Source organism: Somniosus microcephalus, chromosome 3 (genome assembly GCF_052327205.1).
Source record: "Somniosus microcephalus isolate GS21.2 chromosome 3, FLI_Smic_1.0, whole genome shotgun sequence".
Taxonomy (NCBI): Eukaryota; Metazoa; Chordata; class Chondrichthyes; order Squaliformes; family Somniosidae; genus Somniosus; species Somniosus microcephalus.
The window spans coordinates 368,229,937-368,251,253 of NC_140989.1; the positions used below are offsets into that span (position 1 = coordinate 368,229,937).

A 21,317-nucleotide genomic window follows, 5' to 3' on the forward strand; every position below is an offset into this window, starting at 1 on the left:
GCGGCGCTCCCTCAGTACTGCCCCTCCGACAGTGCAGCACTCCCTCAGTACTGCCCCTCCGACAGTGCAGCGCTCCCTCAGTACTGCCCCTCCGACAGTGCGGCACTCCCTCAGTACTGCCCCTCCGACAGTGCGGCACTCCCTCAGTACTGCACTGGAGTGTCAGCCTAGATTTATTGTGCTCGAGTCTCTGGAGTGGGACCTGAACCCACGTCCTTCTGACTCAGAGGAAAGAGTGCTGCCCACTGAGCCACGGCGGACACATCAATATAAGACAGTCACTCATAAATCTAATAGGGGATTCAGGAGAAATTTCTTTACCCAGAGAGTGGTGAGAATGTGGAACTCGCTCCCACAGGGAGTGGTTGAGGTGAATAATATTGATACAGTTTAAAGGGAAGCTAGATAGGAACATTACAACAGTGCCTGCACTTCAAAAGTACTTCAATGTGATAAATGAGCAGATCATCTGTTTTAGTGATGTTGATTGAGGGATCAATATTGGCCCCAGGACACCGGGGAGAACTCCCCTGTTCTTCCTCAAAATAGTGCCACGGGATCTTTTACGTCCACCTGAGAGAGCGGACAGGGGCCTCGGTTTAACATCTCATCCCAAAGACAGCACCAACATCACGATTTGATTTTTATCACATTGCCATTTGTGGGATCTTGCTGTGCGCAAATTGGCTGCTGCGTTTCCCTACATTACAACCGTGACTACACTTCGAAAAGCGCTTCATTTGCTGCAAGGCACTTTGGGACGTCCCGCGCTGGTGAAAGGCGCTGGAGTAGAAATGCCCGTTCTGTCTTTAAAGGATTTATAAAGAGTTTGGAATGATGCCACGCACTGGAATGAAAGACGCGGCGAACACAATAGGTGTTAAACTGCAGCTGGGCCCGGGCGAGCTGCAGCTGTGATTCGTCACTCCCGCGATGGGTTTGGGGACAATGGTGACCATTCACAAGGCGAGTGATGGTCGAGACAGAAGACCCGTGCTGCAAAATGTGCTTGTCTCATTTCTCTTTGTGGCGTGCTCCTGCTGTGTGTTGTTGTGCACAGCGAAGGACAATGTGGGTCAGTCGTAGCCCGCAGACATTGTCTCGTTAATGACCAACGTCAACTTAAGGTGCTAAAAACAGTGCATGGTTGGAATCAAATCAAGGGGTGACCTGATAGAGGTCTTTAGGATTATGAACGGGTTTGACGGAGAGAAGATGTTTCCACTTGTTGGATGAGCAGAAATTTTCTCCAATTAAATATTGGGAACATAGATACATAGAAGATAGGAGCAGGAGTAGGCCATTCGGCCCCTCGAGCCTGCTCCGCCATTCAATGCGATCATGGCTGATCATCCAAATTCAGTACCCTGTCCCTGCTTTCTCTTCATATCCCTTGATCCCTTGAGACCGAAGTCATTGTTTTCAGTCCCCGCCTTGAACTCCGTTCCCCAGCCACTGACTCCATCCCTCTCCCCAACATCTGTCTGAGGCTGAACCACACTGTTCGCAACCTTGGTGTCATATTTGACCCTAAAATCAGCTTCCGACCACATATCCGCAGCATAATAAAGACCGCCTACTTCCACCTCCGTAACATCGCCCGTCTCCGCCCCTGCCTCACCTCATCCGCTGCTGAAACCCTCATCCGGGTCTTTGTTACCTCTAGACTTGACTATTCCAACGCACTCCTGGCTGGCCACCCACATTCTACCCTACGTAAACTTGAGGTCATCCAAAACTCGGCTGCCCGTGTCCTAACTCGCACCAAGTCCCGTTCACCCATCACCCCCGCTGCTCGCTGACCTACATTGGCTCCTGGTTAAGCAGCGCCTCGATTTCAAAATTCTCATCCTTGTTTTCAAATCCAAGGACTCGCCCCTCCCTATCTCTGTAATCTCCTCCAACCCCACAACCCCCCGAGATCTCCGCACTCCTCTAATTCTGCTCACCTGAGCATCCCTGATTTTAATCGCTCCACCATTGGCGGCCGTGCCTTCAGCTGCCTGGGCCCTAAGCTCTGGAATTCCCTCCCTAAACCTCTCGGCCGCTCTCTCCTCCTTTAAGACGCTCCTTAAAACTTACCTCTTTGACCGAGCTTTTGGTCACCTGCCCTAATTTCTCCTTAGTTGGCTCGGTGTCAAATTTTTGTCTTGTAATACTCCTGGGCAGCGCTTTGGGACGTTTTACTACGTCAAAGGCGCTATATAAATACAAGTTGTTGTTGGAGGGGAGAACAAAACTGGAGGCCATAAAAGGAAGGAAGACTGGCATTTCTATAGCGCCGTTCATGATCTCAGGCCATCCCAAAGCGCTTTACAGCCAGTGAAGTACGGTCACTGTTGTAATGTAAGAAACGCGGCATCCAATGTGTGCACAGCAAGCTCCCACAAACAGCAATGTGATAAGGACCAGATAATCTGAATTAGCGACGTTGGTTGAGGGATAAGTATTAGGCAGGACACCAGGGAAAATTCCCCTGCTCTTTTTCGAAAAAGTGCCAAGACGTCTCATCCGAAAGACGGCACCTCCGACAGTGCAGTGTTCCCTCAGTACTGCCCCTCCGACAGTGCAGTGCTCCCTCAGTACTGCCCCTCCGACAGTGCAGCACTCCCTCAGTACTGCCCCTCCGGCAGTGCAGCGCTCCCTCAGTACTGCCCCTCCGACAGTGCGGCGCTCCCTCAGTACTGCCCCTCCGACAGTGCAGCGCTCCCTCAGTACTGCCCCTCCGACAGTGCAGCGCTCCCTCAGTACTGCCCCTCCGACAGTGCAGCACTCCCTCAGTACTGCCCCTCCAACAGTGCAGCGCTCCCTCAGTACTGCCCCTCCGACAGTGCAGCGCTCCCTCAGTACTGCCCCTCCGACAGTGCAGCGCTCCCTCAGTACTGCCCCTCCGACAGTGCAGCGCTCCCTCAGTACTGCCCCTCCGACAGTGCAGCGCTCCCTCAGTACTGCCCCTCCGACAGTGCAGCGCTCCCTCAGTACTGCCCCCCCGACAGTGCAGCGCTCCCTCAGTACTGCCCCCCCGACAGTGCAGCGCTCCCTCAGTACTGCCCCTCCGACAGTGCAGCGCTCCCTCAGTACTGCCCCTCCGACAGTGCAGCGCTCCCTCAGTACTGCCCCTCCGACAGTGCAGCGCTCCCTCAGTACTGCCCCTCCGACAGTGCAGCGCTCCCTCAGTACTGCCCCACCAGGCTGATCATGAGTCAGTGTGAAGCGCTGGAATTCTATTTATTATACCTCTGTCGACACTTGGCCATACAGAATTCCACCGCATCAGAGACTGATTGCAGGAAGCTCGCCGCTTGAACGGGAAAACACACATTTGTCATTTAGTGCACAGAATTCAACCCACTTTATTACAAGACAAAAGAACTTGCATTTGTGTAGTGTCATGAATCCCATCATTCATGAAGAAATGACTCATGAAATAACACTGGGCGGCCAGCTGGTGACGCCGTCCAAGGAGTATAAATACTCGGGCGTGGGCCCAGCTTGCCCAGGGTGTTTCTGAAACCAGGAACTAGTGATGTAACTGGAATCTCATGGTTATGAAACAGTTGATTAAAGCCTTGTTTTATACTCAGACGACGTGCTTAGTGAGTTTTCTTATGTCATATATATTATGTCCGTGTGTAATTGAGACACGGACTGCAGGAGTTGGTTATAACAGGTCTTTACTGAGTGGAGACAAACTGGAACTACTATGCAAAAGTTACTACACAGGCTTATATACAGGGGTGTCCACTACTGGTACTGCAGTATACAGGGGCTGCAGAATATAGTTCCTTCTGCAAAGTACATACACTACAATATAGGACAGCAAAATACTGTGGCTGCTGGAAATCTGAAATAACAACAGAAATAACAACTAGTTAGGTCACAGCTGGAATACTGTGTGCAGTTCTGGTCGCCACACTATGGGAAGGATGTGATTGCATTGGAGAGGGTGCAGAGGAGATTCACCAGGATGTTACCTGGGCTGGAGCGCTTCAGCTATGAAGAGAGACTGGACAGGCTGGGGTTGTTTTCCTTAGAGCAGAGAAGGCTGAGGGGGGACCTGATTGAGGTGTACAAAATTATGAGGGGCATAGATAGGGTAGATAGAAAGGAACTTTTCCCCTTAGTAAAGGGGTCAATAACCAGGGGGCATAGTTTCAAGGTAAGGGGCAGGAGGTTTCGAGGGGATTTGAGGAAAAACTTTTCCACCCAGAGGGTGGTTGGAATCTGGAACTCACTGCCTGAAAGGGTGGTAGAGGCAGGAACCCTCACAACATTCAAGAAGCATTTAGATGAGCACTTGAAATGCCATAGCATACAAGGCTACGGACCAAGTGCTGAAAAATGGGATTGGAATAGACAGGGCTTGATGGCCGGCACGGACACGATGGGCCGAAGGGCCTCTTTCTGTGCTGTATAACTCTATGACTCTAAAATGCTGGAAACACTCAGCAGGTCAGGCAGCATCCGTGGAGAGAGAAACAGAGTTAACGTTTCAGGTCGATGCCCCTTCGTCAGAACTGGATAAAGTTAAGAGATGTAACAGATTTTAAGCAAGTGCAGGGGCAGGGAAAGGGGGGAGGGGAAGAAAAAGTGATGGTCTGTGATAGGATTGAAGGCAGGAGAGATTAAATGTTGCAAATGGGGATGGCAGAATCATCAACAGTTGCCGCCTGAAAAAATGGGGGCCGAGGTTATAGTCTGAGGGGTTATAGTCTGAAATTGTTGAACTCAATGTTGAGTCCAGAAGGCTGTAAAGTGCCTAATCGAAAGATGAGGTGCTGTCCCTCGAGCTTACGCTGAGCTTCATTGGAGTTTTGCATTTGTATAGCACCTTTCATGACATCAGGACGTAGGTTACAACCAATGAAGTACATTTTTGAAGTGTATTCGCTGTTGTAATGTAGGGAAACACGGCAGCCAATTTGCACACAGCAAGCTCCCACAAACTCTTCTTCTTCTTAGGCAGTCCCTCGGAACCGAGGATGACTTGCTTCCACATTAAAAATGAGTTCTCAGGTGACTGATGAGTCCAATGCGGGACCTATAGTCTCTGTCACAGGTGGGGCAGACAGTGGTTGAAGGGGCGGGTGGGTGGGGTGCTTGGGTTGACGTGCGCTCCTTGTGCTTGGCTTCCGCTTGCTCCCAGCGAAGAGACTCAAGGTGTTTGACGCCTTCCCGGATGCTTCTCCTCCACTTTGTGCGGTCTTGGGCCAGGAATTCCCAGGTGTCGGTGGGGATGTTACACTTTTTCAAGGAGGCTTTGAGGGTGTCCTTGAAGCGTTTCCTCTGCCCACCTGGGGCTCTCTTGCCGTGTCGGAGCTCCGAGTAGAGCGCTTGTTTTGGGAGTCTCGTATCGGGCATGCGGAGAATGTGACCCGTCCCTCGGAGCTGATCGAGCGTGGTCAAAGCTTCGATGCTGGGGATGTTGGCCTGAGCGAGAACACTGACGTTGGTGCACCTATCCGGCCAATGGATTTGCAGGATCTTGTGGAGGCAGCGTTGGTGGAATCTCTCCAGTGCTTTGAGGTGCCTGCTGTACATGGTCCATGTCTCTGAGGCATACAGCAGGGCGGGTATCACTGCTGCTCTGTAGACCATGAGCTTAGTGCCAGGTTTGAGGTCCTGGTCTTCAAACACTCTCTTCCTCAGGCCACCGAAGGCTGCACTGGCACACTGAAGTCCCACAAACAGCAATGTGATAAATGGCCAAATAATCTGTTTTAGTGATGTTGGTTGGCCCGGTACAACAACAACAACTTATATTAAAACAGCGCCTTTAACATAGTAAAACGTCCCAGGGCGCGTCACAGGAGCGATTATCAAACAGAATTTGACACCGAGCCTCAAAAGGAGATATTAGGGCAGGTGACCAAAAGCTTGGTCAAAGAGGTAGGTTTTAAGGAGCATCTTAAAGGAGGAGAGGGAGAGGTTTAGGGAGGGAATTCCAGAGCTTAGGGCCCAGGGAGCTGAAGGCACGGCCGCCAATGGTGGAGTGAGGAAAATCGAGAGATGCACAAGAGGCTGGAATTAGAGGAGCTCAGAGATCTCGGGCGGCGGGGGGTGGGGCTGGAGGAGGTTACAAAGATAGGGAGAGGGCGAGGAGGCTGTGGCGGGATTTGGAAAAAAAAGGATGAGAGTTTTAATTGGCCTCTTGCTGCCTTGGTTTGAAAAGCTGAAGTTAAACACCCTGTTCTCCGTCATGAAGCTAAGATAGATTGCGGCCGGATTGTCACTTGAAGCTTTTAATGAAGCGATAACAGTCGGCGTGAGGTCGACAGTTTGCGGCAGCAGTATCTGGGCATCCAGATAAAAACCAAGCCGGCCAAGGTGTTTATCATCAAGAGCCCAAGTGTAATTTGATAGTTCAGTCGCCCTGTGATGAATGTTAGCACAATTATGCTAAACGCCTGCTTTTGAATAAAAACCCTCTGCCTTTCCATTCCCGATCTGACGACGAGAAACAGAAGAGAGGTCTCGAGGCGTGAGGCCAAGCGAGAAAGAGGATCCTTCCTCTCCTCCCTGCCACACGTAACATCCGCTTCCGTCGGCAGCAGACAGCGTACTGATCTCTCCAACTCGGAGCAGGAGGAGGCCATTCAGCCCCTCCAGCCTGTTCCGCCATTCAATGAGATCTGTATCTTAACTCCATCCACCCGCCGTGGTTCCGTCACCCTCAATACTCTTGCCCAACAGAAATATACCAATCTCAATTTTGAAATTTTCAATTGACCCCCAGCCTCAACAGCTTTTTTGGGGGAGAGAGTTCCAGATTCCCACTGCCCTTTGTGTGAAGAAGTGCTTCCTGACATCACTCCTGAACGGCCTGGCTCTAATTTTAAGGTTCTGCCCCCTTGTTCTGGACTCCCCCCACCAGAGGAAATAGTTTCTCTCTCCCTCTACCCTATCGAATCCCTTTATCATTTTAAGGATCTCGATCTGATCGGCCTTCATCCTTCTAAACTCCAGGGAATACAAGCCTAGTCGATGCAAACGGTCCTCATATTTTAACCCTTCCTTGGTGAATGAGGGAAATCAGAACCTCAAAATCACACACACAACTCTGACAATCAGCTGCCAGGTTATTAGTCAGTAAAATAGCGATTGGACCTGATTTGACCAAAACAGAGGTAAAGAGTTCAAATCCCACCGTGGCGAGTTTTGAAACTGCATTCACAGCGTCAGCCCTGGCTCAGTGGGCCGCACTCTGACCTCTGAGTCAGAGGGTCGTGGGTTCATAGTCCCACCCCAGAGACTCCAGCACAAAATCGAGACTGACACTCCCAGTGCAGTACTGAGGGAGTGCTGCACTGTCGGAGGGGCAGTACTGAGGGAGTGCTGCACTGTCGGAGGGGCAGTACTGAGGGAGCGCTGCACTGTCGGAGGGGCAGTACTGAGGGAGTGCTGCACTGTCGGAGGGGCAGTACTGAGGGAGTACTGCACTGTCGGAGGGGCAGTACTGAGGGAGCGCTGCACTGTCGGAGGGGCAGTACTGAAGGAGCGCTGCACTGTCGGAGGGGCAGTACTGAGGGAGTGCTGCACTGTCGGAGGGGCAGTACTGAGGGAGTACTGCACTGTCGGAGGGGCAGTACTGAAGGAGCGCTGCACTGTCGGAGGGGCAGTACTGAGGGAGCGCTGCACTGTCGGAGGGGCAGTACTGAGGGAGTGCTGCACTGTCGGAGGGGCAGTACTGAGGGAGCGCTGCACTGTCGGAGGGGCAGTACTGAGGGAGTGCTGCACTGTCGGAGGGCAGTACTGAGGGAGCGCTGCACTGTCGGAGGGGCAGCACTGAGGGAGCATTGCACTGTCGGAGGGGCAGTACTGAGGGAGCATTGCACTGTCGGAGGGGCAGTACTGAGGGAGTGCTGCACTGTCGGAGGGCAGTACTGAGGGAGTGCTGCACTGTCGGAGGGGCACTACTGAGGGAGCGCTGCACTGTCGGAGGGGCAGTACTGAGGGAGCGCTGCACTGTCGGAGGGGCAGTACTGAGGGAGCGCTGCACTGTCGGAGGGGCAGTACTGAGGGAGTGCTGCACTGTCGGAGGGCAGTACTGAGGGAGCGCTGCACTGTTGGAGGGGCAGTACTGAGGGAGCGCCGCACTGTCGGAGGGGCAGCACTGAGGGAGCATTGCACTGTCGGAGGGGCAGTACTGAGGGAGCGCCGCACTGTCGGAGGGGCAGTACTGAGGGAGCGCCGCACTGTCGGAGGGGCAGTACTGAGGGAGCGCCGCACTGTCGGAGGGGCAGTACTGAGGGAGCGCCGCACTGTCGGAGGGGCAGTACTGAGGGAGTGCTGCACTGTCGGAGGGGCAGTACTGAGGGAGCGCCGCACTGTCGGAGGGGCAGTACTGAGGGAGTGCCGCACTGTCGGAGGGGCAGTACTGAGGGAGTGCTGCACTGTTGGAGGGGCAGTACTGAGGGAGTGCTGCACTGTCAGAGGTGCAGTACTGAGGGAGTGCCGCACTGTCGGAGGGGCAGTACTGAGGGAGTGCTGCACTGTCAGAGGTGCCGTCTTTCGGATGAGACGTTAAACCGAGGCCCCGTCTGCTCTCTCAGGTGGATGTAAAAGATCCCAGGACACTATTTGGAAGAAGAGCAGGGGAGTTCTCCCCGGAGTCCTGGACAATATTTATTCCTCCACCAACATCAGTAAAACAGATTGTCTGCTGATTCTCACATTGCTGTTTGCTGTAAAGTTCTTCATTGTCTGTGAAGCGCTTTGGGACGTCCTGAGGTGGTGAAAGGCTCTGTAGGAATCCAAGTCCTTTCTTTCTCTCTCTCTCTCTCTCTTTCTTTATCTCTATCTCAGTGTGGACACGCTGAGGTAATACAGGCAATGAGAGAAGTACAAGGTTTTCTAATCGGAACACAGTTTGTGTTATTACCAGATCTGCACTCGCTGTATTGGTATCACATTCCTCACTGCCACAGTGCTTCAGTAGCAAGCTCGTACGCGCTGACAGATTAAAGCAAACACTGATTTCTAGGAATATTATTGAACATTTCTGGTGCGCTGCGCGTTAACAGAATCTTTACGACTGATGGTTTATTTGGAATGTGTGTCATATTTATTCTCCCACTCGCGAGAGTGACATTTTATAAGCCCCTAGTCCCTTCTCCTCACACGCGGAACTATAAGAGGCGATTCCGGGACCCGGTGCTCCCCGGAAATGGTTGGCACGATTTTCTGACCCTCTTCAGAAATTGGATAAATCCTGGAAAATAAAAATAATTTTACAGGGCTGTGGGGAAAGAGCAGGGGGGGGAGTGGGACAAATTGGAGAGCTCTTTCAAAGAGCTAGCACAGGCACGATGGGCTGAATGGCCTCCTTCTGCGCTGTGAGATCCTATGACTGTGGTGGAGTAATTTTATTAATTAATTTCATTTATGCCCTTCTATCTTCCAGGGGAGCCTCGGAAGTTTGACCCAACATTCAAAGGGCCAATTCACAGCAGGTGAGTGAGCCGCTTCCTCCCTGCTATATTATCATGTTAATGTTCGACATGTAAAAATATCAGTAGAGGTTGTACCTAAATGCGCAGGCAGATGGCATAGATGTTGGGTCAGCACCCTAACTCGCACCGAGTCCTGTTCACCCACCGCCCCTCTGCTCGCTCACCTACACTGGCTCCCGGTCCGGCAAAGCCTTGAGTTTTAAATTCTCATCCTTGTTTTCAAGTCCCTCCATGGTCTCGCCCCTCCCTATCTCTGTAACCTCCTCCAGCCCCACAACCCTCCGAGATCTCTGCGCTTCTACATTTCTGGCCTCTTGCGCATCCCCTACCTCTTTGACCAAGTCAGAGGGGTAGTACTGAGGGAGCGCTGCACCGTCGGAGGGGCAGTACTGAGGGAGTGCTGCACTGTCGGAGGGGCAGTACTGAGGGAGCGCTGCACTGTCGGAGGGGCAGTACTGAGGGAGTGCTGCACTGTCAGAAGGGCAGTACTGAGGGAGTGCTGCACTGTCAGAGGGGCAGTACTGAGGGAGCGCTGCACTGTCGGAGGGGCAGTACTGAGGGAGTGCTGCACTGTCGGAGGGGCAGTACTGAGGGAGCGCTGCACTGTCGGAGGGGCAGTACTGAGGGAGTGCTGCACTGTCGGAGGGGCAGTACTGAGGGAGCGCTGCACTGTCGGAGGGGCAGTACTGAGGGAGCGCTGCACTGTCAGAAGGGCAGTACTGAGGGAGCGCCGCACTGTCAGAAGGGCAGTACTGAGGGAGCACTGCACTGTCAGAGGGGCAGTACTGAGGAAGCGCTGCACTGTCAGAAGGGCAGTACTGAGGGAGCGCTGCACTGTCGGAGGGGCAGTACTGAGGGAGTGCTGCACTGTCGGAGGGGCAGTACTGAGGGAGTGCTGCACTGTCGGAGGGGCAGTACTGAGGGAGCGCTGCACTGTCGGAGGGGCAGTACTGAGGGAGCGCTGCACTGTCGGAGGGGCAGTACTGAGGGAGCGCCGCACTGTCGGAGCGGCCGTCTTTTGGATTCGGCGTTAAACCGAGGCCCCGTCTACTCTCTCAGGTGGATGTAAAAGATCCCACGGCCACTATTTCGAAGAAGAGCAGGGGAGTTCTCCCCGATGCCCTGACCAATATTTATCCCTCAACCAACATCACTTAAAAAAACAGATGATCTGGTCAGTATCACATTGCTGTTTGTGGGAGCTTGCTGTGCACAAATTGGCTGCTGTGTTTCCCACATTACAACAGTGACTACACTTCAAAAAGTATTTCATTGGCTGTAAAGCGCTTTGGGACGTCCAGTGGTTGTGGAAGGTGCTGTAGAAATGCAAGTCTTTCTTTCTTTAAGCGGGCTTATCTCTTGGAGGCGACAGCGGCCAGGAATTCCTCAGAGCTGCTCCCGTCTTGCCATCGTAATGGAAGTGCGTCGGAAACCCGATTTACGTGCGTACATTACAATAGCGAAACGGGAGAAGCTTTGAGGAAATTTCTGGCCGTTGGTTAATTGCTGTAAGTGAACACAACCTGGATTTGTGAAGGGCGGTTCATGTCTGACTATTCAAGCTGAATTTTTTTGAGGTCACCAACATGGTGCATCGGGCCGTGTCTACATGGACTTCCAGGAAGAATTCAGTAAGGTTTTTTGCACTCAGGTTTAATAGCAAAAGTGAAAGCGCACGGAATTGGAGGTAACGCCTTGTGACATGGACTGAGAATTGGTTGCAAGGTCGGAGACAGAGATTAGGGAACAAGGGACTCTGATTGGTGGGATGTGACAAGTGGCGTTCCCCAGGGATCCATACTGGGACCTCCGCTTTTCACCATATTTATCAATGACCTGGGTAAAGGAATAGCGTCCTACACCCAGGTTTGTGGATGACACCACACAAGAGGCACAGGTGGCTGTGTGGATGGGAGCAGGAAGTTACCAAGAGACGTAGGCAGATTAAGTGAGTGGGCAAAACGGTGGCAGATGGAGTTCAATGAGCGCATGTCTGAGGTCATCCACATTGGATCAGAAGTGTGATGTCTGAGGTGTACGTCTGAGGTGTGACGTCTGAGGTGTGACGTCTGAGGTGTGACGTCTGAGGTGTGACGTCTGAGGTGTGACGTCTGAGGTGTGACGTCTGAGGTGTGACGTCTGAGGTGTGACGTCTGAGGTGTGACGTCTGAGGTGTGACGTCTGAGGTGTGACGTCTGAGGTGTGACGTCTGAGGTGTGACGTCTGAGGTGTGACGTCTGAGGTGTGACGTCTGAGGTGTGACGTCTGAGGTGTGACCTCTGAGGCGTGACCTCTGAGGCGTGACCTCTGAGGCGTGACCTCTGAGGCGTGACCTCTGAGGCGTGACCTCTGAGGCGTGACCTCTGAGGCGTGACCTCTGAGGCGTGACCTCTGAGGCGTGACCTCTGAGGCGTGACGTCTGAGGCCTGAGGTCTGAGGCCTGAGGTCTGAGGCCTGAGGTCTGAGGCCTGAGGTCTGAGGCCTGAGGTCTGAGGCCTGAGGTCTGCGGCCTGACGTCTGCGGCGTGACGTCTGCGGCGTGACGTCTGAGGCGTGACGTCTGAGGCGTGACGTCTGAGGCGTGACCTCTGAGGCGTGACCTCTGAGGCGTGACCTCTGAGGCGTGACGGCTGAGGCGTGACGGCTGAGGCGTGACGGCTGAGGCGTGACGGCTGAGGCGTGACGTCTGTCGTGGACCTTGCTGTGCGCAAATTCGCTGCTGCGTTTCTGACATTACAACAGTGACTGCACTTCAAAAAGCGAACACTTCATTGGCTGTCAAGCACTTTGGGACGTCCTGAGGCCATGAAAGTCACTGTGGAAAGTCTTTCTTTCTTTGCCTCTTCACTATATCAAAATCTTCTTAAAATTAAAAACACTCGAGTAAACTCCTGTTCGACTCCTTTTCCAATGGACATAATCCTGTTATTTCAAGATAAGATAATGATATACATTTATAGATTTATTCAAAGATCATTTACCCTTTGTCACAGGAACATAGCAAGAAGAGGCCATTCAGCCCCTTGAGCCTGTTCCGCCATTCAAGGAGATCATGGCTGATCTGTATCTTAACTCTTGCCCAAGAAAAATCGATCAATCTCAGTTTTGAAAATTTCAATTGACCCCCCCACCCTTTTTGTGGGGAGAGAGTTCCAGATTCCCACTGCCCTTTGTGTGAAGAAGTGCTTCCTGACATCACCCCGAACGGCCTGGCTCTAATTTTAAGGTTCTGCCCCCTTGTTCTGGACTCCCCCCACCAGAGGAAATAGTTTCTCTCTATCGACCTGATCAACTCCTTTAATCATCTTAAACACCTCGATTAGATCACCCTTTAACTCAGGGGAATACAAGCCCAGTCTGTGCAGCCTGGCCTCAGAATTTAACCCCTTTAGCCCCGGTGTCAGTCTGGTGAATCTGGGCCGCTCCCCCTCCAAGGCCAGTCTATCCTTCCTGAGGGTCGGGGCCCTGAACTGACCGCAGGGTCCAGATGGGGGTCTGAGCAGAGCTCCGGACAACTGTCCTTACATGAAATAGAAAACAAAAAATGTTGGAAATACTCAGCAGGTCAGGCAGCATTTGTGGAGAGAGAAATAGAGCTAATGTTTCAGGTCGGTGACCTTTTGTCAGAACTGGGAAAAGCTGGAGATGGAACAGGTTTTTAAGCAAGTGTAGGGGCAGGGAAAGGGGGGAGGGGAGGAAAGAACAAAAGGGAAGGTCTGTGATAGGGTGGAAGGCCGGCGAGATTAAGAGACAAAACGGGTGATGGTGCGAGGCAAAAGGAGATGGTAATGGGACAAGTAAAGAAACAAAGGATGGGTCTAGAGGAGGTGTAAATGGGAATGGCAGAATGATCGACAGCTGCTGGCCGAGAAAATAGGAGCAGTGATTATGATCTGAAATTGCTGAACTCGATCTTGAGTCTGAAAGGCTGTAAAGATGAGCTGCTGTTCCTCGAGTTTACGTTGAGCTTCATTAGAACAGTGTAAGAGGCCGAGGACAGAGAGGTCAGAGTGGGAGTGGGGCAGAGAATTAAAGTGACAGGCGACCGGAAGCTCGGGGTCCCGCTTGCGAACTGAACGCAGGTGTTCAGGAAAAGCGTCGCCCAATCTGCGTTTGGTCTCCCCAATGTCGAGGAGGCGGCATCGTGAGTGGCGAATACAGTATAGTGAAGTTTAAAGAAGTACAAGTAAATCAAGGACTTGCATTTATATAGCGCCTTTCACCACCACCGGACGTCTCAAAGTGCTTTACAGCCAATGAAGTACTTTTTGGAGTGTAGTTACTGTTGTAATGTGGGAAACACAACAGCCAATTTGTGCACAGCAAGCTCCCACAAACAGCAATGTGATAATGACCGGATAATCTGTTTTTGTTACGTTGATTGAGGGATAAATATTGGCCAGGAATAACTCCCCTGCTCTTCTTCAAAATAGTATCCATGCGATCTTTTACATCCATCTGAGAGAGCAGACAGGTACAGCACTGCCCTGGAATGTCAGCCTAGATTTATCCACTCTAGCCCCTCGGAGTCAGGACTTGAACCCACAACCTTCCTGACTCAGAGGCGAGGGTGCTACCCGCTGAGCCACGGCTCACACCTGGAAGAATGCAGTTCATATTTTGCATGTTGTTGAAATTTTAAAAAAAAATCTCTTTAAAATTAATATTCAAATCCCCCTCACCCCCAACGTATCTCACTGATCTCCAAAGCCAAATTGTTATTGAAAGAAAAGGTCTTTTAACACCATCACTCAATCTGTTGTAGTCACCCTGCCTTTCCTGAAGACACCACAGAGAGTGAAGACCTCTTGAAAGGCCATGGAGACTGCCAGCTCTCTCTGGGCTGGATTTAATGTATCGCCTTTTCAACTGAATGAGAAATCTCAAGCCGTCACCCGCCAACCTGCAATTAAACTCGCATGAACTGACAAAAAATAAGGAGAGTGTATTTGTGTTGAGAAAAAGCCCACCCCAAACCATGCCTGCAATTAGAATTGCAGATCTGTCTTTTTACAGGCATTGCAATATATGTTTCATAATACATAATTGTGAACTTAAGTCTGGAGGACTTCAGGGCACAGAATATAAAGTCCCTCAGCTGAGACAGATTCCAATTTCCTCTCCCGTCATCTCCCGGCAGTAGGGGAACTGCCCACTGCGCTTATTGCGATGAATCAGGCAGCATCAATTAGTTGTACTATTTTTGCATTGCAGACTACATGGGATAGATTTACTAGAATGATTCCAGAACTGCGAGGTTATACCTATCGGGAAAGATTGAACAGGCTGGGGCTCTTTTCATAGATACATAGAAGATAGGAGCAGGAGTAGGCCATTCGGCCCCTCGAGCCTGCTCCGCCATTCAATGCGATCATGGCTGATCATCCAAATTCAGTACCCTGTCCCTGCCTTCTCCCCATATCCCTTGATCCCCTTAGCCTTAAAAAATATATCTATTCCCTAGAAAAGAGAAGGCTGAGGGGTGACCTGATAGAGGTCTTTAAGATTATGAAAGGGTTTAATGGGTAAACGCAGAGAAGATGTTTCCACTTGTGGGGGAGACCAGAACTAGAGGCCACCAATATAAGATAGTCTCTAATAAATTCAATGTGGAATTCAGGAGAAACTTCTTTACCCAGAGAATGGTGAGAATGTGGAACTCGCTACCACAGGGAGGGGTTGAGGCGATTAGCACAGATGCATTTAAGGGGAAGCTGGATAAACACACGAGGGAGAAAGGAATAGAAGGATATGCTGATGGGGTGAGATGAAGAGGGGTGGGAGGAGGCTGGTGTGGAGCATAAACACCGGCACGGACCAGCTGAGCCGAACGGCCTGTTTCTGTTCTGTAAATAATCTTTGTGATTTATAACGACGGTGTTAGCAAACCAGATTAAATAACAAGAACCACCTTGGAGCAACGTGGAATGAAAGCATTTTACAATTCTAGCAGAATACAAAAAATCTACTCAAGTGTTTAGTGCTGGAGGAATTAATTCTTTGTAGAGAGCCCCTAAGCAGAGCCGTAAAGCATGTTTATTATTGTGATTCGGAACCATACCATGGAACCATGTATGGAAATTGCTTCCTAGGATTCAACAGCAAGTACTTGCATTTATATAGTGCCTTTAGCGTAGGAAAACCTCCCGCGCTGGTCACAGAAGAGAATCGCTCAGTCTAGACTGACACTTCACTGCCGAGGCCCCAAGCTCAGGAATTCCCTCCCTAAACCTCTCCGTCTCTCTCTCCCCTTTAAGACGCTCCTTAAACCTACCTCTTTGACCGAGCTGTTCATCACCTGTCCTAATATCTTCGTATGTGGCTCGGGGTCGAATTGTGTTTGATAAAATCGCTCCTGTGAAGCACCTTGGGACGTTTTACTACGTTAAAGGCACTATATAAACGCAAGTTGTTGTTGTTGTTGTTGAAGTACCATCTTACAGAAATCTAGGGGATGACTTTCAAATTCAGCGGGGACGAGAAACCGGAGGGACCAGGCCAGAGACACTGACTGGAGATACTGCCCGGAGATACTGACCAGAGACACTGACCGGAGACACTGACCGAAGATACTGACCGGAGGTACTGACCAGAGGCACTGACCGGAGATACTGACCGGAGATACTGGCCGGAGATACTGGCCGGAGATACTGACCGGAGATACTGACCGGAGATACTGGCCGGAGATACTGACCAGAGAAACTGGCCGGAGATACTGGCCGGAGATACTGACCAGAGATACTGGCCGGAGACACTGACCGGAGATACTGGCCAGAGATACTGACCGGAGATACTGGCCAGAGACACTGACCGGAGATACTGGCCGGAGATACTGACCGGAGATACTGGCCGGAGACACTGACCGGAGATACTGGCCGGAGATACTGACCGGAGATACTGGCCAGAGATACTGACCGGAGATACTGGCCGGAGACACTGACCGGAGATACTGGCCGGAGATACTGACCGGAGATACTGGCCAGAGACACTGACCGGAGATACTGGCCGGAGACACTGACCGGAGATACTGGCCGGAGATACTGACCGGAGACACTGACCGGAGATACTGGCCGGAGACACTGACCGGAGATACTGGCCAGAGATACTGGCCGGAGATACTGGCCGGAGACACTGACCGGAGACACTGACCGGAGACACTGACCGGAGATACTGGCCGGAGATGCTGGCCGGAGACACTGGCTGGAGACACTGACCGGAGATACTGGCCGGGGATACTGGCCGGAGATACTGACCGGAGATACTGACTGGATATACTGGTCGGAGACACTGACCGGAGATACTGGCCGGAGATACTGACCGGAGACACTGACCGGAGACACTGACCGGAGACACTGACCGGAGATACTGGCCGGAGACACTGACCGGAGATACTGACCGGAGACACTGACCGGAGACACTGACCGGAGACACTGACCGGAGATACTGGCCAGAGACACTGACCGGAGATACTGGCCGGAGATACTGGCCAGAGATACTGACCGGCGATACTGACCGGAGACACTGACCGGAGATACTGGCCGGAGATACTGACCGGAGATACTGGCCGGAGATACTGACCAGAGATACTGGCTGGAGATACTGGCCGTAGATACTGGCCAGAGATACTGGCCAGAGATACTAGCCGGAGATATTGACCGGAGATATTGGCCGGAGATACTGGCCGGAGATACTGGCCGGAGATACTGGCCGGAGATACTGGCCGGAGATACTGGCCGGAGATACTGACCGGAGATACTGACCGGAGACACTGGCCGGAGACACTGACCGGAGGTACTGACCGGAGATACTGGCCGGAGATCCTGGCCAGAGATCCTGGCCGGAGATACTGGCCGGAGATACTGGCCGGAGATACTGGCCGGAGATACTGGCCGGAGATACTGACCGGAGATACTGACCGGAGACACTGGCCGGAGACACTGACCGGAGGTACTGACCGGAGATACTGGCCGGAGATCCTGGCCAGAGATCCTGACCGGAGATACTGGCCGGAGATACTGACCGGAGACACTGACCGGAGACACTGACCGGAGACACTGACCGGAGACACTGACCGGAGATACTGGCCGGAGATACTGACCGGAGACACTGACCGGAGACACTGACCGGAGACACTGACCGGAGATACTGGCCAGAGACACTGACCGGAGATACTGGCCGGAGATACTGGCCAGAGATACTGACCGGCGATACTGACCGGAGACACTGACCGGAGATACTGGCCGGAGATACTGACCGGAGATACTGGCCGGAGATACTGACCAGAGATACTGGCTGGAGATACTGGCCGTAGATACTGGCCAGAGATACTGGCCAGAGATACTAGCCGGAGATATTGACCGGAGATATTGGCCGGAGATACTGGCCGGAGATACTGGCCGGAGATACTGGCCGGAGATACTGGCCGGAGATACTGGCCGGAGATACTGACCGGAGATACTGACCGGAGACACTGGCCGGAGACACTGACCGGAGGTACTGACCGGAGATACTGGCCGGAGATCCTGGCCAGAGATCCTGGCCGGAGATACTGGCCGGAGATACTGGACGGAATTACTGGCCGGAGATACTGACCGGAAATACTGGCCGGAGACACTGACTGGAGACACTGGCCGGAGATACTGACCGGAGATACTGACCGGAGATACTGACCGGAGACACTGACCGGAGACACTGGTCAGAGATACTGGCCGGAGATACTAGGCAGAGATACTGGCCGGAGACACTGACTGGAGACACTGGCCGGAGATACTGACCGGAGATACTGACCGGAGATACTGACCGGAGACACTGACCGGAGACACTGGCCAGAGATACTGACCGGAGATACTGACCGGAGACACTGGCCGGAGACACTGGCCGGAGACACTGGCCGGAGACACTGGCCGGAGACACTGGCCGGAGATACTGGCCGGAGATACTGGCCGGAGATATTGACCGGAGATATTGACCGGTGATATTGACCGGAGATACTGGCCGGAGACACTGGCCGGAGATACTGGTCGGAGATACTGGCCGGAGATATTGACCGGAGATATTGACCGGTGATATTGATCGGAGATACTGGCCGGAGATACTGACCGGAGATACTGACCGGAGATACTGACCAGAGATACTGGCCGGAGACACTGACCGGAGACACTGGCCGGAGACACTGGCCGGAGACACTGGCCGGAGACACTGGCCGGAGACACTGGCCGGAGACACTGACCGGAGACACTGACCGGAGACACTGACCGGAGATACTGGCCGGAGATACTGGCCGGAGATGCTGACCGGAGATGCTGACCGGAGGTGCTGACCGGAGATATGGCCGGAGATACTGACCGGAGATATGGCCGGAGATACTGGCTGGCGATACTGGCCGGAGATACTGACTGGAGATACTGACCGGAGATACTGTCCAGAGATACTGACCGGAGGTACTGACCGGAGATATGGCCGGAGATACTGACCGGAGATACGGACCGGAGATACTGGCCGGAGACACTGACTGGAGACACTGGCCGGAGACACTGACCAGAGATCCTGACCGGAGACACTGGCCGGAGACTCTGACCGGAGATACTGGCCGGAGACACTGACCGGAGACACTGACCGGAGATATGGCCGGAGATACTGACCGGAGATATGGCCAGAGATACTGGCCGGAGATACTGGCCGGAGATACTGACCGGAGATACTGACCGGAGATACTGGCCGGAGACACTGGCCGGAGACACTGGCCGGAGATACTGGCCGGAGATACTGACCGGAGATACTGGCCGGAGATACTGGCCGGAGATACTGGCCGGAGATATTGACCGGAGATATTGACCGGTGATATTGATCGGAGATAGTGGCCGGAGATACTGACCGGAGATACTGACCGGAGATACGGACCAGAGATACTGGCCGGAGACACTGACCGGAGACACTGACCGGAGACACTGGCCGGAGACACTGGCCGGAGACACTGACCGGAGACACTGACCGGAGACACTGGCCGGAGATACTGGCCGGAGATACTGGCCGGAGATACTGGCCGGAGATACTGGCCGGAGATACTGACCGGAGGTGCTGACCGGAGATATGGCCGGAGATACTGACCGGAGATATGGCCAGAGATACTGGCTGGCGATACTGGCCGGAGATACTGACTGGAGATACTGACTGGAGATACTGACCGGAGATACTGTCCAGAGATACTGACCGGAGGTACTGACCGGAGATATGGCCGGAGATACTGACCGGAGATACGGACCGGAGATACTGGCCGGAGACACTGACCGGAGACACTGGCCGGAGATACTGGCCGGAGATACTGACCGGAGATACTGTCCGGAGATACTGACCGGAGGTACTGACCGGAGATATGGCCGGAGATACTGACCGGAGATATGGCCAGAGATACTGGCCGGAGATACTGGCCGGAGATACTGACCGGAGATACTGTCCAGAGATACTGACCGGAGATATGGCCGGAGATACTGACCGGAGATACTGGCCGGCGATACTGGCCGGAGGTCGTGTAACTGCTGCCCGTTGTAGGTTATTATGTCTAACAGGTGTCCGATCCGGTCCCGCCAGTTTTCCACTCCGCAGAGGATCGAAATTCCCCCCTAGACGGCGCCGCCTGTTCTGTTCGACACGAATAGACCCAATGGCACAGTTTGATAGAAGAACATTCTTGACCAACTTTCCTCCCTCAACCGGCACCGCCAGAAACAGATTAACTGGCCCTGAGTGTACTGGAACCGAATACCAGACAAGGTCCTGGAGTAATAGAAACATAGAAACATAGAAGATAGGAGCAGGAGTAGGCCATTCGGCCCCTCGAGGCTGCTCCGCCATTCAATGCGATCATGGCTGATCATCCAAGTTCAGTACCCGGTACCTGCTTTCTCCCCATACCCCTTGATCCCTTTAGCCTTAAGAAATATATCCAACTCCTTCTTGAATATATTTAATGAATTGGCCTCTACTGCCTTGTGTGGTAGAGAATTCCACAGGTTCACCACTCTCTGGGTGAAGAAATTCCTCCTCATCTCTGTCCTAAAAGGCCTACCCCCTATCCTTAGACTGTGACCTCTGGTTCTAGATTCCCCCGCCATCGGGAACATCCTTCCTGCATCTAGTCTGTCCAGTCCTGCCAGAATTTTATAAGTTTCAATGTAATACACCTTCTGCTATGTTAAAACAATCAATATTACAGTACTACATTTCATTGCAAAGATGCAAACAGTATTTTCACTGTGCAGTGAACTGATAGCTTGTTGTGTTGAAATTCAGGATAATAATTCATAAGGTGGCCACTTGCCTCAGTATATTATTGCAGCACATCACTCACTGTCAGAACCCCACCTCTGGTCACATTCACTCCCTTGAGTTGGGGAATTCGGGGCCTCGGTTAAGCTATTAATGTAGCACCAAACGGAAGGAGGAGATATACTAAAAACGGAGAAGTCTGCCTCTCCGAACCGCCTCCCAGTGATGACCAAGGGGGAGCATGTGGTAAACCACTGTTTGTATTCCTGTTTGTCCTGTTTGTATTCCACTGTGTACATGCCTGGACATGCCTCGGCTGACTCCTCCCACAGGTCCTAGTATAAAGGTGACTGCTCCCCAGCCCTTGTATCCTGGACCGGTCGACCACTCGAGGCAGACCTCCATTCTGTTGTTAATAAAAGCCTTTAGTTACTCTTCTAACTCTCAGTCTTTTATGAGTAATTGATAGCGCATCAATTTTATTAACAACATTTTTATAATGGAGAAGATCCTCACACCAGCATGCCTGGACTTAGATCATCAGGAGGCGGACTCATCCACCAAGTTTACTCACTGGCTTAAGTGTTTCGAAAAATTCCTG

The 21,317-nt window shown here is 52.4% G+C and overlaps 1 protein-coding gene across 1 annotated transcript in view; it reads left to right on the top strand.

The window, feature by feature from the left end:
• LOC147122418 (choline transporter-like protein 5) overlaps window positions 1–21,317 on the top strand; it is a 248,011-nt gene that overhangs the window by 19,114 nt on the left and 207,580 nt on the right. The window contains exon 2 of the mRNA XM_085983554.1: window positions 9,404–9,452. Within this exon, the coding sequence (XP_085839680.1) occupies window positions 9,404–9,452 (49 nt within the window). The remainder of the gene's footprint in view (window positions 1–9,403; window positions 9,453–21,317) is intronic.